Source organism: Pezoporus wallicus, unplaced genomic scaffold (assembly GCF_028554395.1).
Source record: "Pezoporus wallicus isolate ANWC-B61680 ecotype Strahan unplaced genomic scaffold, APGP_CSIRO_Pwel_v1 contig_12477, whole genome shotgun sequence".
In the NCBI taxonomy this organism is placed as follows: domain Eukaryota; kingdom Metazoa; phylum Chordata; class Aves; order Psittaciformes; family Psittacidae; genus Pezoporus; species Pezoporus wallicus.
The window spans coordinates 211,051-228,577 of NW_026638222.1; the positions used below are offsets into that span (position 1 = coordinate 211,051).

At 63.6% G+C, this 17,527-nt stretch overlaps 2 protein-coding genes across 2 annotated transcripts; one reads left to right on the forward strand and one right to left on the reverse strand.

The window, feature by feature from the left end:
• Window positions 1-799: 799 nt before the first annotated feature.
• On the reverse strand, window positions 800-13,978 carry IQGAP3 (IQ motif containing GTPase activating protein 3). Its single transcript, XM_057409999.1, has 38 exons — window positions 13,916-13,978; window positions 13,655-13,742; window positions 13,199-13,355; window positions 12,943-13,020; window positions 12,736-12,812; window positions 12,525-12,592; window positions 12,221-12,334; window positions 11,752-11,930; window positions 11,494-11,581; window positions 11,004-11,167; window positions 10,761-10,848; window positions 10,501-10,664; window positions 10,220-10,380; window positions 9,902-10,026; window positions 9,619-9,782; window positions 9,160-9,250; window positions 8,908-9,075; window positions 8,007-8,149; window positions 7,762-7,932; window positions 7,179-7,262; window positions 6,990-7,061; window positions 6,622-6,691; window positions 6,111-6,319; window positions 5,808-5,960; window positions 5,559-5,722; window positions 5,152-5,376; window positions 4,920-5,060; window positions 4,580-4,664; window positions 4,093-4,325; window positions 3,682-3,814; window positions 3,151-3,253; window positions 2,876-3,020; window positions 2,657-2,744; window positions 2,234-2,446; window positions 1,806-1,972; window positions 1,573-1,674; window positions 1,194-1,302; window positions 800-981 (listed from the first exon to the last, which is right to left on the reverse strand). Exons 1-38 carry the CDS (start codon window positions 13,938-13,940, stop codon window positions 868-870), a joined length of 4,923 nt encoding a protein of 1,640 aa, XP_057265982.1. The 5' UTR covers window positions 13,941-13,978; the 3' UTR covers window positions 800-867.
• Window positions 13,979-14,789: 811 nt separating this feature from the next.
• On the forward strand, window positions 14,790-16,942 carry TTC24 (tetratricopeptide repeat domain 24). The gene is made up of 6 exons (XM_057409962.1): window positions 14,790-14,906; window positions 14,996-15,779; window positions 15,857-16,060; window positions 16,134-16,262; window positions 16,409-16,530; window positions 16,622-16,942. The coding sequence occupies exons 2-6, from the start codon at window positions 15,014-15,016 to the stop codon at window positions 16,940-16,942; spliced, it is 1,542 nt and encodes a 513-aa protein (XP_057265945.1). The 5' UTR covers window positions 14,790-14,906; window positions 14,996-15,013.
• The last annotated feature ends 585 nt before the right edge of the window (window positions 16,943-17,527 follow it).

A 17,527-nucleotide genomic window follows, 5' to 3' on the forward strand; every position in this document is an offset into this window, starting at 1 on the left:
ATGCAGCACACACACCGAGAGAGCAGCTTGGAGTTAAACCCACATCAAAATCCCATGAACAGACATCAATTCCCAAAGACAAGACCCCCTCCATGCCAAGGTCCCAGGGTACCATTAAGCCTCTTGGAAGAGGCTTCCACGAAGGAGAAAGTGCTTTAAAGGCAGCTCTGGCCAAACTGAACCATCCTGTAACACTTGAAAACAGAGCAGCCACAAGAGGGTGGCTTGGGCATCACATCACAGCACGGTCCAGAGGAGAGGACGCAGCCCTGCTCCCGTGACTCAAGGACAGGAGTGGCCCTGGGCCCCCCCGTCCTCTGGTTCTGCTCCCAGCCCGCAGGAGCAGGCAGGGAAATCCGTTGTGCAACCCCAAACCTCTCCTATTGCACCTGGATTTACCAGAGACAGGCCCTGGGGGGCTGCACAAGTTACCACCTCCATCCTCCCTCTCTGCCTACCCCTATAAGAAAGTTAAATTCTGAGCTTTCCCCACCTTTAGTGGGAGGAAGAAATATATATATATATATATATTAAAATACCTTTATTTCATCACTAAAAGCATGCGTAGTGTCTGGCATGCGGAGCATCCTCGGGCAGCCCAAGCACCCTCAGACACTCCAGGTTAAAGCTATAGAAGCTGCAGGAGCCGCATCCTTGCTGCAGGAGCTGCATCCTTGCTGCAGGAAGGATTGGTACCAGCTCTCATCACTGTGACCCAAAGGACTGGGGGGGCCCAGGGCAGGGAAACCTCAGTGCAAGCAGCAGCTTCCCCCCCCACGGGGACATGATGCCCCAGGACCATTGATCCTGAGGCTTCTCTTTGGCATCTTTGACCCCCCACTCAAGCACTCCCCCCAACCCACCCCATTACTTCTTGAAGAACTTCTTGTTGAGGAGGAAGATGAGCAGGTTCACGTTGACCTTGGCCTTATTGAACATCTTCATGACTGCTACACCCTCGTATTGCAGCTGCAGCAGGTCCTGGGGCGGAGGGGACTGTCAGCACCACCACCAGCCCTGCACATCCCACCCGCAGCATCCAGGTCCAGCATCACCCAGGGCCACGGGGACCAGCACGGAGCTGGGTTTGCCCCATGGAAGTGCACGGTGGTGTTGTCCCCATGGGCTCCAAGTCCTCCCCCAGCCCCAGCTGGACGTGGGGACACCATCAAGCAGCGTGAGGTGCTCCCTACCTGGTAGTGCAGCTGGAACCTCTCCATGTCGATCCCCATGAACTTGGCTTTCACCTGGAACCGGCCCGATTCCTCGCAGGGGATGATGTCAAAAACCACGTTCTTGAACCTAAAGGGGCAGAGGCACCGGCTACCGAAAGGGGCTTCGTGGCTTTAACACAAGCAAGGAGCAGGTCACCCACCCAGCACAACCCCTAGGGGCCAGACCCACAGCCCAAACCCCTTCCACCTCCCGCCTCATGCGGTCACGGAACGGTTTGGGTTGGAAGGGACCTTAAAGCTCACCCAGTTCCAACCCCCCTGCCATGGGGCAGGGAAACCTTCCAGGCTATTTTCCTCTCCCTGCCCCCTGCCATGGCATGGAGCAGGGGCTACGTACTGGCTGTGGGGCAGGTCCTCAATCTCCAGCAGCACTCCCTTCTCAAAGAGCCGGGCCGCAGTGTAGCGCAGTGATTGCAGCTTCTTGTTCTTCCCACTGACCCTTGAAGAGAAGAGCCCATGGAGCTGCTCTCCAGGCACGCAGGACCCCCGGGACCCCCAACAGCACCCTCCAGGGCTCACAGCATCCCGAGAGCAGTTAGAAACAGAGGGGAGGTTGGCAAGGAAACGTACCTGGTGCTGGCTGCCAGGTTGTCAAGGCAGGTCTTGATGTACTGGTTGTAATAATCAATCTGCTCCTCGTAAAACAAGGTCTTGGCATCGAGGCCCTGCAGGGTCTGCCTCAGCTTCAGGAGCTCCCCTTTGCGGTGCTGCCGGTAGCGCCTCCGGTTCCGGATGTCCTGGGAGGGGGAAAAACGACGCCAACAGAACTCATTTGGAGCTTTATGGAAGCACCAAGACGCTCAGAGGAGCCAGCCCCATTGCTGGCACTGCTCAACGGGGCCTGGAGCAACCTGCTCTAGTGGCAGGTGCCCATGCTCATCATTGGAGCTGGACGAGGGTCTTTAAGCTCCCTTCCAACCCAACCCATTGCAGCGATTCCATGCCCAGAGCAGGAGCTCAGGTGGCTTTAGAGGCGACCTCCTTGTCCCCCCACCCACCTTGGCCAGGTCATTGATGAGCTCCTGGTACTGATGGGCCGAGTCCAGCAGCCCCAGGCTCTGCAGGCACCGCAGGTTGCGGATGATCTTGCGCTTCTTCTCCTCCAGGGACAGTTGGCTGTTGGCAGCCAGGGACCGGCTGCGCTGCAGCGTGGCCGGGCTCTGCGCATCCCGCAGCGCTCTCCGGTGCATGAGCTGCGCATGGGAGGCTTCCTAGGGATGAGGAGATGGAGAGCGTGGAGCGTGGCTGGAATGGGAGGGGAGGAGATGGAGCAATCACCCCCCCTCCACACACACACACACAGAGGAGTCTCTCCTGGCCCATCTGCTGTCTCTGCAGAGCAGAGCCCAACCAGAGCTGGAGCTTGGACGCCTTTGTGCCGTCTTTGCTCTTGCTCCAGGCACTGTGTTAGCACATCCCACCTCATGCTCCGAGGCCTGTGTCCACAGGATCCCCGGGAGGGAATCTCCTGGCTGGGACTGGATCACATCCACCAGCATCTGCTTGGTGCTGGAGACCAGAGGAAGACGTGAGGCACCCAGCTCCTGACCGCCGTTCTGCTCCACCAGAGCAGCATCCCGAGGGTTTCCTGGCCTCCTCGAGCATCCCAACCCCATGGTGCCCGCAGAGCCCATCCTCACCTCAGCAATAAGCTCCTGGTGTCGCTCTCCTCACTGCTGGCCGCCGGCACCAGCTTCCCGGTGAGGGTGAGGGACATCTCCACCTTGCTGAGCTGGGAGAGCATCTGCTCGGTGCTGGCGTCCATGGGGCTGGCAACGCTCTCCCCTGTGGGGGCAGAGAGAGCCCGAGCTGGCCTCCGAGGAGTGGGCTCCCCCCACGGCCAAAGCAACCCAAGGAGAGCCTGGAGCAGGAAGAAGCCTGGAGGAGGCTCCATCCTCCTTGGCGCTGCACCCACCGAGCAGGACCTGGAGCGTGGGGAGCTCCCCGAGGTCCTCCAGCAGCGCGTGCAGGGGGTCCCCGTGCTGCGGCGCGATGGAGTCCTGGTGCTCGAGCAGGAGCTGGCGGGGAGGGAGCCGAGTCAGCGGGGAACAACTGCACCCCAGGGGGAAGCACCGAGCCGGGAGGTTCAGGGAAGGACAAGGAGAAGCAGCAGAGAAGCTGCAGGACGGGGTTTATTTGCTTGCTTAAAAAGGGGGGGGGGGAAAGGGCCAGGAGGAGCCGCGCTGGTGATGATGGAGCAGAAGACACAGAAGCCTGCATGAAGCAGAGCACTGTGTGCCCTCCTGGTGTCCCAACACACAGAGGACATGGAGCTGTTGGAGCAAGACCAGAGGAGGCCGTGAGGATGAGCAGGGGCTGGAGCAGTTGAGTTCAGGCTGGAGATAAGGCCCCATGGCAGGGGCTTGGGGCTGGAGGAGCTTTGAGGTCTTTTCCGACCCAAACCAGTCTGGGATTCTGTGGTGGAGGATGGGTTTGATGCCCTCACCTTGTGCGTGTTGATGAGCTCCCCCGCTGTGATGTAGATGACGGGTTTGGCCACTGCCACCATCTCCGAGTACTCGTCCATGTTAAACCTCTCCTCCGGCTCCGGGACGCTGCAGGCAGCAGAGATGAACCTTCTGCAGAGAGGGGGACAAGAGGAACCGGCCTCAAGCTGCGCCAGGGCAGGTTTAGATGGAGCAGAGGAACAACTCCTGCCCCAAAGGCTGCTCAGGCACTGGAACAGGCTGCCCCGGGCAGGGCTGGAGGAAGCGATCACCCATTGCCGTGGGGTCGTGGTGGGCAGCGATTGCACCGGATGCGACCTTCAAGGCCGTTTCCAACCCTGGTTGATGCTCTGGTTCTACGATCCCGAGGAGGCTCAGCCCCAGCCCGCCCGCGCCGTGGCGATGCCCACCTGAACCGGTGGTGGGTCTCCTCCAGGTAGCGGTTGAGGCCGCGGAGGTGCGCGCTGTCCCCGCCGAAGGGCTTGCGGGCGGCCGCGTGCTGCAGCACCCTGGCGATGGAGCCCAGGCTGCGGCGCTGCTCGGGCTGCAGGCTCGCCCCGGCGCACAGCTCCACCACGTCGAAGGCGTCGGGGGCCACCACGGCCGGGTTCATGTAGCGGTAATAGAGCAGGTTCCCCACCACCTAAGGGGCAAGGGGAGGGCGGGTGATGGGGAGCAGGCTCATGGCCAAGGCAGGGGTAAGCTGGGCAGGGAAGGGGGCTCCATCCTGGCTCCTGGAGGGAAAGCAGGGCAGGCAAGAGCCCACCATTGGCATGCCCTACTTGGCTCGAGGAAGACGGTGGCTTGAAGGGGTTTTTAAGTCAAGAGGACTTGATCGTTGGCACATTCAATGGGATGCCCCCATGCCGTGCAGACCCCCCCCCAGCCCCGGAGTACCTTGTCAATGTCCTCTGCTGAAGCCTCGGGGAACTTCTCAGCCAAGGATGTCCTCAGGATTTTGGCCATGTAGCGCATGCCATAGCTGAGGAGAGGGCAGGCGGCGTGTGGGGCAGCACCAGCTCGGCCCCCCCTGCCCCATCCCTGCTGCCCATCACCCCCCTTTCGGGTGATGGAGGAGCCCATAGCAGGGCCTGGTGGCTGCAGCATCCCTCAAGCCAGGAGGATGGAGCCAGCACCTACAGGGCCAGGAAGCCCTCCCATCACCCAACGTCCCTTCCCAAGGCCTTCCAGCCAACAGCGCTGCAGGGATGTGCCCAAAGACCCTCGAGGTACATACGGGATCTGGTCTACAGAAGAGGTGATGGCAGAGACAAACTTGTCCGTCATCATGAGGAGGTTGTGGATGGAGACATCCAACCGCCTTTGGACCTCGGGGTAGCTGAGAGCCTGCTCGGGGCTGACCTCATATGGGAGCTTGCTGTGAAGAGAAGCCAAGGTCCCCATCACCATCCCGACACCCATCCTCACCCCATGGGCTGGGCTAGGGACAGAGCCCTCCTTGCCCTGACCTTCTCTGCCCGCTCTGCGACTCGCTCTGGTTGACCCAAGCCTTGTAGATGTCCACAGGGTCGGTGCGGATGCTGAGGGCCTTGTCCTGCAGGACCTGCTGCACCGGGCCCCCCAGGATGTGCCGCAGGGCGTTCTGCCCGCGGGCGTTGCGGTAGAAGCTGACCAGCATCCGGATGACCGCGGCGTTCCCCAGCAGGATGTCGTGGACCTGCTCCACCTTGGAGCTGGGGAGAGGCAGGAGGGATGGGGCGAAGAGGATGGGCTTGGCGGAGCGCACCCACCGGGGGTGTTCTCCAATGCAGGAGGCAGCAGCCAAAGGACATCGCTGCATCCCAACTGCTGCCTCTGGGTCAGCCTTTTCCCGGTCCTGAACCCGGGAGGGGGTATCCCTATGGGCTGCACCCACCTGATCTCCTCCTGCAGCGCCGCCTTGAAGAGCTGGAGCAGCAGGAAAGCCTCCCGGGGGGTGGAGGCGTAGTTGTAGAGCGTGAAGATCACCGACTCCATGAACTTGGTGGACTTGGTCTGGGGCATCTGGAAGAGGAGCCTGGCCAGGTACAGGGGCTGCGTCTGCAGGGATGAGGAACAGCAGCATCACCCCGAAGGCCACGGGCTGCCCGCGCCCCTGGCTCCCATGGGCACCGCAGAGCCCCACCTGCAGCAGGTAGAAGAGGTGCTGATAGGCCTCCAGCTTCTGCCGCTTCTCCTTGCTGAGCGACTTGAGCCCCTTCTGCTTGTCCATGGACATCAGCTCCGAGAGCTGCTCCTTGTTCTTCTTGGTCAGCTTCTTGCAGTGGCAAACGACCTCCTGGAGCCACACGGGAGAGGAGCGGTGGTGACTGCCAAGCTCTCCAGCAAGGAGCCTCAACGCTCCCCATCCCTTTCCCCACCCCGAGCTGGGATGCTAAGGAGGGGAGGACCAGCTCTGGAGCATCAGGTGGCCGAGGTCCTCCCCAACCTGCAGCGTGATCCTGTTCTTGACCAGCAGCCCAATCTTGATGTCCATGAGGTCCAGGTCGCTCTCCAGCTGCCGGTTGGCGCGGATCCTCCTCACCACCTCCTCCTGCAGCCGCAGCACCTCCGCCTCTTCCCAAAAGTCCTGCTGGCTCTGCTCCAGCAAGTGGATGAAGCGCCGGAGGATGCTCAGCGGGGGGCTCCTGGCGTGCACTGGCACAAGGCACAGCACCACCAATGGGTGGGACTGAGCGGGTGGACCCTCAGACCCCCCCCACCCTGCCCAAAGCAGCATCTTCTGGCACAGGCCAAGGTGATGCCACCAAGCCTTTGGGAGCAAAGGCGCTGCAAGAACAGCCCCAGCGCTGCTCTACCTGATGCCAAGGGCTCACCAAGGCTCTGCTTGCCATAGGGACACCGGTGGCCAACTTGCCCCCACCTCCCCTGGCCAACAAGGGGGGAGGCAGAGCCCCCTTCCCAGTTAATTCCCAGAGCAGAGGTGCACAGGAACATACCCAGCATCCTGTAATCCCCGCGGGCCTTGTGGGCTCGCACAAAAGCCTGGATCTTGATCACAGCTTCAACCTGCCAGGACAAACAAGGGGGTGAGGGATGTTCCTCGATGGGGAGCACCCAGCTCCCTGCTCCCAGCCCCAGGAATCTGCTTTCCCCAGCACACCCAGCCCTTCCCCTCTAAAGAACACCTTGATCTCCTTTAGGTTAGCGATGGAACTGGGGCCATCTTTGCCCTCCTCACACATGCAAACCCGCTTGGGCACCTTTCCCTTCCCATCTCTCCCCCGGCAAGGAGGCACCACTTTCCCTCAGCATCATCCCCCTCCATCCATCCCCTGCTCTTATTTGACTCCATCCCATCCCTCACGTTGTGCCTGAAGTAGCGCAGCCGCTCCTGGTACCTCCTCCGAGCCTGCCACATCCTCACGCCCGCCTGGATCTGGGAAAGACACCCCAGCAGTTGGAGCCAGCCCAAGGGGGAGGTCTCATGGAAGGTGTCCCTGCCCGAGGATTTAAGGCTGTTTCCAACCCAAACCACTCCAGGGTTCTTCCAAACCTTTATTGCAGCATCCGCGTTGGCCCGCAGGTAGCGCAGCCGCTCCAGGTAAGCTCTGCGCTGCTTGTACCCTCTCCAGCAGGCCTGGGCATAGACAAGACAAGACAAGCAGTTATGGAGATGGGCGCAAGGCCACCGTGACACCGTCCTCTGCAGCACCTTGGGTGAGCCCTGGCTTTGAAAGCTACGGAGCAGCAACCATCAGAGCAGCTCCCAGTGTCTGCAGGGGGCTATAGGGATGCTGGAGAGGGACCTCCATCAGGGGCTGGAGCCATAGGACAAGGGGTGATGGGTTCAGACCGAACCAGGGGAGGTTTAGGTTGGATCTAAGGCAGAAGCTCTTCCCTGTGAGGGTGGTGGGGAACTGGAATGGGTTGAATGGAGAAGCTGTGGCCGCCCCATCCCTGGCAGTGCTCAAGGCCAGGTTGGACACAGGGGCTTGGAGCATCCTGCTCCAGTGGAAGGGCTGGAACTGGGCGAGCTTTAAGGCCCTTCCCCATGCAAACCATCCTACGGCGCACCAGAGGATGCTGCAAGCAGGCACCCCCACGCGCAGAGCGGGGACACATCCTGGCTCCATCACCTGGATCCTGACGGCAGCCGGATGCTGCTCCCGCAGGATGCTCCGGCGCGCCGCCAGCTCCCGGCGCACCAGGAAGCCGCGGAGCCGAGCCTGCAGCCTCACCACGAAGGCCACGTTGGCTGCCCACAGCCGCTCCCGGGCGCGCTCTGCCGTCACTCGGCTCACCACCGCCTGCGGGGACGCAACGCAGGAGCGTCAGCGCCGGCAGCGCCGCCGGCACCCGCTGAGCCCCAGCCGCCCCGGACCTGGATCTCCTCCCGGCTCAGGTGCGTGGTGTTGATGGCACCGTGGGGCGGGCGCTGCCAACTGCCCTCGAAGCTCTGCAGGCTCAGGTAGAACTCGGCACCATCAGCCAGCCGGTGCTGGATCCAGCACGGCTTCGCGCTCCCTGCACGGCGAGATGGATGGGTGCTGATGGAGGAGCTCCCCACCACGGATGGGTGCTGATGGAGGAGCTCCCCACCACGGATGGGTGCTGATGGAGGAGCTGCTCCCCACCACGGATGGGTGCTGATGGAGGAGCTGCTCCCCACCACGGATGGGTGCTGATGGAGGAGCTCCCCACCACGGATGGGTGCTGATGGAGGAGCTCCCCACCACGGATGGGTGCTGATGGAGGAGCTCCCCACCACGGATGGGTGCTGATGGAGGAGCTCCCCACCACGGATGGGGTCCCCACCACGGATGGGCTGATGGATGGGTGCTGATGGAGGAGCTGCTCCCCACCACGGATGGGTGCTGATGGAGGAGCTGCTCCCCACCACGGATGGGTGCTGATGGAGGCGCTGCTCCCCACCACGGATGGGTGCTGATGGAGGAGCTCCCCCCCACGGATGGGTGCTGATGGAGGAGCTCCCCACCACGGATGGGTGATGCTCCCCACCACGGATGGGTGCTGATGGAGGAGCTCCCCACCATGGATGGGTGCTGATGGAGGAGCTGCTCCCCACCACGGATGGGTGCTGATGGAGGAGCTGCTCCCCACCACGGATGGGTGCTGATGGAGGCGCTGCTCCCCACCACGGATGGGTGCTGATGGAGGAGCTGCTCCCCCCCACGGATGGGTGCTGATGGAGGCGCTGCTCCCCCCCACAGATGGGTGCACCCCAGGGTGATGGATGGGGCTGGTACAATCGCATCTTTTACCTGCTTGCCTCTTGGTGGCCATCAGAGCCGCGAGCTGCTCCTGGTACCCAGCGGCGCAGGCGCCCACCACCCCGCACAGGGCCACGGTGGGGTTGAGCAGCACCCGCAGGGTCTGGGTCGCCTTCCCCTCCTTGATGGCCTGGTTGATGGCAGCGATGCCCAGAGCCACTGCAGGGACAGAGGGGTCCATGTGAGACTCTCCTTCCTTCCTCCTACGGCTGCAGGGGCGCAGCGCCGGGCAGGGCACTCAACTCTTCCTGGCTGCCACCGTGTCCTCGTTGGCCTTGCAGACTCCATCCTGGATCTCTTCCCACCAGAGCTCAGCTCCATCATCCCCTGTGGCCTGCAAGACAGCGAGGGGACCACAGGTGGGCACCCTGGGCCAGCGCCTCAGCAGCCTCACAGGGAAGAGCTTCTGCCCAAGAGCTCATCTCCATCTCCCCTCTATCAAGGTAAAGCCATTCCCTTGTCCTGCCCCTCCATCCCTTGCCTCTGCAGCCCCTTCAGGCACTGGAGCTGCTCAAGGTCTCCCCTTAAGGAGCCTCCTCTTCTCCAGGCTGACCCAGCCCAGCTCTCATCATCAGCAATACGGGCTCCAGTGAGCCCCGGTCCGCACATCAGCACCCATCCAGCACCTTCTGCTCTCCCTATGCTACAGGAGGAGGCTGCTGCTTGGGGGGTACCGCATGGCAAAGGGGATCCCCCTCCCACCTGGGCTTTCATCCTGCGTGCGTGGGCCAGGACGCTGTGGTAGCGTCGGGCAATGGGGAGGCTGATGTGGGGCAGGGCAGCCGCCTGCAGCAGCAGCGCCGACAGCGTCTTCTCGGGGTCCTCCTGCAGCAGCGCCTCGTTGATGAGCTTCACAGCCCTGAGTCCTGCACGGCAGGGATGGATCAGCCCCCCCCCAGCCCGCAGGGTGAGACTCTCTGCTGTCTCATTAGGGCTGGGCTCCCCGTGCAAACCCCCTGCTCGCCCCAACGCGGGCAGCGCTCACGGTCGTTCTCATCCTGCACTGAGGAATTGGTGCTGGTCACGCTGTCCTGGATGCTGGTCCAGCTCAAGAACTCCCCTCCTGCTGCCCGGTGTTGCCTTTTGAGCTGCGCTAAGTCCTCAAAATACCTGCAGGAGACACATAGGGCACCGGCTCGGCGCGTCCCAAGCGGGAATGGTGCCGGGCAGAGCCAGCACCCTGCTTTCCAAAGGGGAGAAGGCAAGGTCTGGGGCAGGGTGGGTGCTGAAACCAGCCCACACCAGCTGCCCATCGCTTCCCGAGGCTCTGCCCCACAGCTCCCACCCCACACACAGCCCTCACCGCTGCGCGTTCGCATCCTCGACACCCGCGAGCCCCAGGGCAGAGCTGACCAGGCTGCTCCAGAGCGCATCGGGGTCCCCAGCATCCAAGGCTCTGTTAACCAATGCCACGGCCGAGAGCATCTCCACAGCCACAAACAGCTCCTCCTGCACCAGCTCACCCTGCACGGGGCAAGGCAGAGATGCTGAGACCCCCATATCCCGGCCTATCAGCGGTACTGATCCCCCCCCACAGCACCAAAGAACGGATGGGACCCGGACACGGATCCATGGGGAGCTCACCCGCGGGTGCTGGCTCTGCAGCAGGGCCAGTTGGTGCTGGTACAGGGGGGCAGCGAGCGGGTACACGTGGGGCAGCTGGGCTGCGGGGTCCATCAGCGCTCCCAAGGTTTCGGCTGGGTTTCCACGACGGATGGCAGCGTTCACCCGGCTGATGGCCCCCAGCACTGCAGGAAGGCACCGGCTCCAAAGGGATGCACCCAGGCAGCGGAACCCCCCCCTCCTCTCCCAAAAAAAGCACCACATCCACCCCAGGCACTCACTGGCTCGCTCCTCCTCGCCCTTCCTGTTTGCTGCCAGGATCCCAGCTTCCAGCTCTTCCCGCTCCAAGAGATCCACGTAGCCCAGCTCCTGCAACAACAGCTTCTGTGTCCCACAGCCCCTGCTGATGGAGCTGCCCCGCTCAGACCCCCTGCAGGAGATGCTCATCCCCATTGCTCCCCCTCCGCCCCACTCCAGGGTACCAGCACCCAAACAGCGCCCCACAGGGCTCCTCCAGCCCCTACCAGCGCCTTCTGCTCCCGGTCCGTGCTGAGCTGCTCCAAGTAGCGCTGGAGGTTGTGGCGCTGGAGGCAGCGCAGGGCCAGGAGCGGGTCCTGCAGCGCACGGTGCAGCGCCAGCGCATCCTGCTGCTCCAGGGCATCGTCCACCTCCTCCAGAGCTCCGTGCACTAGGACGGGACATGGGCACCCGGAGCGAGTCAATCGCCCTCATCCCCCTTGCGCTGCACGCTCTGCAGCCTTCTCTGGCCCCTCTCCAGCACCTCCATGTCCCTCTTGCAGTGAGGGGCCCAGAGCTGAGCACAGCATTGTTAGCAGTGGGTATTAAGAACGCGAATTTCCCCTTGGGAAAGCACCAAAAGACCCAACCCAGGCCCCCAAGACATCTGAAACCTGAGCAGATGGCCTCTTTCTGCTGTGCCCCCCCCCAGCCCAGGCAGGCTCTCCCTGCAGCCCCGGGTACCACAGGTAGGGAAGGCCCAAGCTTTGCTCTCACCATTCACTTTGTTGATGTTCCCTTGGATCTCAGCCTGGGTCAGGTAATGGTCGTAGATGTCCTCTCCCTCGGGGATCACCTGCAGGAGCTGCAGGATGCTCCCCCTGAGCACGCACCCTCCCAATAGCACCCAGAGGCTTCCAACCTGGCCTCGAACGCTGCCAGGGATGGGGCGGCCACAGCAGCTCAGCGCCAACACAAGACGTGCACGGGGACCCCTCCAGCCCATCCCCACCAGCCCTGGCCTCCCCTCCTCACCCTGTTCCTGGCGTTGCTGCCCTTCTCCAGCTTCGCCCGGTGCAGCATCTCCTGGTAGGCGCCCGCCAGCTCCGGGCGCAGGCCGAGCAGCATCGCGCTGGGGTTGCAAAGGGCCCCCATGGTCTGGGCCACCACCCCCTGCTCCACGGCTTGGTTGATGGCCAGCACGGCGGCGTGCACTGGAGAGGGAGGGGGGCAGTGGGACGGTGAGGCAGGGACCATCCCCTGTGGTCCTGAGTGCGTGGGATGAGCTGCGCCACGCGGGATGCTGGGAACCAGCCCCATCCCCAAAGAGCAATCCATGCTCTCCAGTGCCCACAAAGCCTCCACGTCTCAGCACGTGAACCCTTGGGTCCTGTGCCAGCCCATGCATGGGTCAAGGGGAGAGCAATGAGGAGCCTCCACCGTCTCAGGGCACCCCTGTGTTTGCTGCCTGGCCCCGGGCGTGACGTTTGGGGGTCCCCATCACCTGCTGCTTCATCCCCAGAGAGCTCGTTGGCCAGGATGCCCCCGATCTTGCTGAAGGCAGGGAGCTGCAGCCCGTACTTCTCCAGCTCCCGCTTCATGTGGTTGATCTCCTCCTCTGGAACACAGCACAGAGGCATAGGAGAGAGCAGCTTGGCTTGGGGAAGGAGCTCGAGGCTCATCCAAACCAGAGGGGTGCAAAAGAACCCCACGCTGCGGTAGCATCACCGAGGCTGAAGCCCAAGGTCTTCGCTCCCCACATCCCTCCCAGTGCAGGGCCCCAGAGCATCCCTGCAGCGATGCCGTACCTGTGAAGTCCACCTTCCCATACAAATCCTGGATCTGAGGAGCCAGCCCCAGCTTGAAGAGGTACAAGCTGAAAGGCAAAGCACATGCACACTATGACCACTTCCCTCCCTGTGCTTCTGCAGCACCCAAAGGCTCTTTCCCTCATTTTGGGGATGTCACCAAAGGGCTTTTGAACACCAGCATGACCAGTGTGGGGCCAGGGGCACCCACCTGAGCGCATGGATGCAATAGACCACCCGGGGCATGTTCTTCTTGTCATAGATGTCCGTGGTCTCCGGGTGGAACATCTGCCAACAAGACAAGAGGTCGCTCAGGAGGAGATGGCACCGACATGGTCCATGGGGAGGATGGTGACCAAGAGTGGAGGGGCAGAGATGAACCCCCCCCAACAGCAACACGGGCAATGGGGGCCGTTACCGTGGGGAGCCCCACGTGGCTCATCGCATCCCTCCAGTAGTTGATGTTATCCGTGTGCCGGAAGTGGAGCCCGGCTGCCTGGAGGACAGGAAACACAGGATGAGGCTCAGCCCCCCCCCCGTTCTCCCAACCTTGGGGTCCCCGCTCCCCCAAACCCATGAGGTTAAAGCCCAAGGCAAAGCCTGTGGACCCCCCCCAGGAATGAACCCTGCAGCGCCCGGGATGCACCCTAAGGGATGCACCCCCCCAGCCTCACCTTGTAGCGGGTCTGCTCGGGGTCGTAGATCTTCTTCAGAGGGACCACGGTGGGGGCAAAGCAATGGCCCAGCTTGGCCAGGACCACCCCATTGCGCAGGGTCTCTTCGAGCTCCATTGGAGGGGGCAGCTCCTCGCGCAGACAGGCCTCCAGCCAGCTGCAGGGCAGAGATGGGGCACGTCACGGACCCCCTCCAGACCCATTCCAGGCAGGAAAAGCAGCTCCCAAAGGCGACACCCCCACCCCATCCGCATCAACCCCCCCTCCACGGCAGGGAGGGGTCAGCACCCATCTCTTTGCTTGGCTGCTCCCCCTTTGGAGAGCCAGGAAGCACCAGGAGCTGGCAGGATCCTGCAGGATCCCAGACCACCCCCCCCATTCCTTATCTCCCAAGCTCCATCCCAGCCTTCCCCCCCCGCCCCATCGAAACGGGGGGGTCCCCACATCCAGCCCCACCGCTTGGCCTCCTCCAGGTGACACAGGTACTGGTAGGCGATGTTCTGCCTCCTCTTCTCATCCATCTCCTCTGCCGTGAGCCGCTCGCCTGCATGGGGGGCAGACCCCGTTATCCCGGGGGGGGGGGTTGGTCCTTAACCCCCATCCCACCCCAATGAAGATCCCCACAAGGAATTCCACCAAGGCCTCCCCCGCACCCCCCGAGCGGCCCCGCATCCCCACCGGGACCCCCCCTTTGCAGCCCCACAACCGGCCGCTCACATCGCCCCGAGCCCGCTCCCTCCATGGCTACGGCTGCGGAGGCTCCACCCCGCGATTTGAATCTCCCGCCGCTCACGTGACACCGCGCGGGGGACGCCGGGAGTTGGAGTTCAGTAGCGGGTAGCGAGGACCGGGTGTAGTGCGGTAATGGGGACCGGGTGTAGTGCGGTAATGGGGACCGGGTGTAGTGCGGTACCGGTACCAGGGACCGGTTGATGTGTGGTAATGGGGACCGGGTGTAGTGCGGTACCGGTACCAGGGACCGGTTGATGTGTGGTAATGGGGACCGGCTGTAGTGCGGTACTGGTACCAGGGACCGGTTGTAGCGCGGTAATGGGGACCGGGTGTAGTGCGGTACCCGGGACCGGTTGTAGTGCGAATGGGGACCGGCTGTAGTGCAGTATCAGTACCAGGGACTGGTTGTAGTGCGGTAATGGGGACCGGGTGTAGTGCAGTAATGGGGACCAGCTGTAGTGCGGTACCGGTACCAGGGACCGGTTGTAGTGCGGTAATGGGGACCGGTTGTAGTGCGGTAATCGGGACCGGCTGTAGTGCGGTACCAGGGACCGGTTGTAGTGCGGTACTGGGGAGCAAGGATTATGGACACGATGGGGTGGTTGTGCAATCAGTCATCCAGCTCCCAGCATCACCCGCTCACAGCATCACCCTACTCACAGCATCACCCCGCTCACAGCATCACCCAGCTCCAATGACCGTGTTGCCATGGCACTGCACACCGGTGCTAGGGATGAAACCGGAGCCACTGGGGCCATCTCAGAACGTTCCTTCCCCGGGAGAAGCCCAGCTTTGTCCCGGTCCGCCTGTGCCACGCACACCCCTGCTGCTTTCCTGGTGCTCCAAAGCGGCTTTCCAGGCATCCCAGTGGGACCCAGCAGCCCTCGGACCCCCCCATCCATGACTGGAAGGCAGCAGCGAGCGCTGGTGATGCCCCGTGTCCTTCTCCCCTCTCTCGGCGCCTAAAGAGCAAACAGTAAGTGCCTGCCTCCCATAAGGACACCCTGGGAATACCCACCCCGTGCTGCTCTTCCCCAGACATCCCGCTGCATCCCTCCCTTGCAGGCAGGTCTCACTCAGCCCATGGCTTCAGAGGAGGCAGCAAACCCCGAACCACATCCCACAGCCCCTGTGACCCCCAAAAAGAGCCGGAAGAAAGGGAAGGAGAAGCCGGAGGCCGGGGCAGATGCTCAGGAAGGAGGGGAGGAGGTGGTGGAGCCGGAGGCCAGGATCCAGGTGCTGACACGAGCCGGGCACCGGGCGCTGGTGCTGGGCGCTGGGCAGGAGGCAATTGGGTGCTTCAGGAAGGCGTTCGTCCTCTCCAGGAGCATGGGGAGCCCCCAGCTCCGCAGCGCTTGTGCCTTCAACCTGGGGGCTGCCTACGTGGAGACCGGGAAACCCAAAAAGGGCCTCAGGTTCCTCCTCCGGTCCCAGTCCTCACTGGGGGGCCATGGGGAGCCCTCGCCGGACCTTTATTTCAGCATCGAGGCGGCTCGCGAGGGGCTCCAGGACTTCCCAAAGGCTCTGGAGCACTTTGGTCTCGCCGCTGGTGCTGCTGATGGTGATGATGGTGATGATGGTGCGGCCCGGGCCGGCAGCAGAGCCGGGACCCACGTGCGGATGGGCTGCTGCTACCTGGGGATGCGGGAGCCGGCGCTGGCGGCGCGGTGCTTCCTGGATGCTGCGCGGTGCTTTGCGGCGGCCGCCAGCCCCGAGGCCGCGGCCGTGGCTCTGAGCAGGGCCAGCGGCTCCATGCTGCAGAGCCGGGGCTTCGGGGTGGCCGAGATCGCCGCGGTCCTCGCCCAGTGCCGCTCGCTCTGCAGCAGCATCCGTGATGCAGCCCTGCGAGGTAAACGCCACGCTCCATCCCTCGCTCCCGGTGCCCGGAGCAGCACCCGCACCCGGCCTTTCCCCTCTGCTCCGCAGGGAAACTCTACAGCGACATCGGGCTCGGCTATTCCCAGCTCCACATCTTCCCCCTGGCTGCTGAGAGCTTCCAGAGGGCTCTGGCATCCGGACCGGAGCAGGACAGGGCGGCCGCGCTGCTGCAGAACATGGGTGCTGCCCACAACGCGCTGGGCAGCTTCGGCACGGCGCTGGGCTGGCACCGGCAAGCGGCAGCGCTGCACGGTTGGTGGCACCGGGATGCTTTGCTCTTGGCTTTGCTGGATGTGCCCCATTCCAATGGGGTTCCCAATTCCAGGTGTTCTCGGGAACCGGAAGGCGCAGGGGCAGTGCTTTGGGAACCTGGCTTATGCCTGCAGCCGGCTCGGGAACCATGAGGCTGCTGCAGAGAGCTACCTGCACGCCCTGCAAGCCTTCCGGGACTCGGGTAAGGGGGATGCAGGCGAATCATCCCTGCGCTGGTGGCTCGGCAGCATCCCCACGCCGGGTGCGTGCCGGATCCAAAGGGCATCAGTGATGCTCACGCTGCAGGACCACGCTGGACCAGCGCTGATGCTGCTCCTCACCTCCCAGGGGATGTACCGGGGCAGTGGCAAGCGTGCGAGGGGCTGGGAGCTGCCTACTTCCACCTGGGAGACCCCTCCAGAGCCATCGGGCACTACAAGGAGGCCCTGACGTTGCTTTCCCGTTGCCAGGTTAGGACCATGGGGCGGGCTGGATGCTCTCCTGCATCCCGGGGTGACCACCCCAGCCCTGGGTGCTGATCGGGGGGTGCCTCCTCTGCAGGACACCCCCAGAGCCGCCCGTGAGCGGGTCGTGCACAGGCTCACCGATGCCATCCAGCACCGGCTCTGCCTCCACGGCCGCCTCTCCCATAGGGTGAGCATCGCCCCATGGCGCAGGGAGGGTTGGGGCACTGGAGCATCGCAGCCCAGGCAGGGCTTGGTGGACGCACCAGGGGTCGGGGGGCAGAGATGTGAACCCCGCAGGGTCCCCCCCATCCCAGCAGGATGTGTCCCCCCATCCCAGCAGGACCCGGGTCAGCTGCAGCTTCCCCCCAACCGGCCCCACGCCACCAGGACACAGCTTTGGGGGAGCAGGATGTGAGTCAGAAACCTGCTGCATCCCCACATCCCGGGATGTAGCCATGACCCCGGGGCGGGCTCGAGTACCCCATACACCCCGTTAATGCCTCGGTCGCCTCGCTGCCCTCCCCAGCCCCATGGACCAGCGGCCCCATGGATGCCGGGAGCCCTGCACCGGGAGGATGGAGCCCAGCACCGAGAGGATGGAGCCCCGCAGCGGGAGGATGGAGCCCAGCACCAGGAGCAGGGAGCACCGCACCGGGAGCAGGAAGCCCCACAAGGGGAGGATGGAGCCCAGCACCGGGAGGATGGAGCCCCGCACCGGGAGGATGGAGCCCAGCATCAGGAGGATGGAGTCCAGCACCGGGAGGATGGAGCCCAGCACCGGGAGGATGGAGTCCAGCACCGGGAGGATGGAGCCCAGCACCGGCAGCAGGGAGCCCCGCACCGAGAGGATGGAGCCCAGCATCAGGAGGATGGAGCCCAGCACCGGGAGGATGGAGCCCAGCACCGGGAGGATGGAGTCCAGCACCGGGAGGATGGAGCCCAGCACCGGGAGGATGGAGTCCAGCACAGGGAGGATGGAGCCCAGCACCAGCAGCAGGGA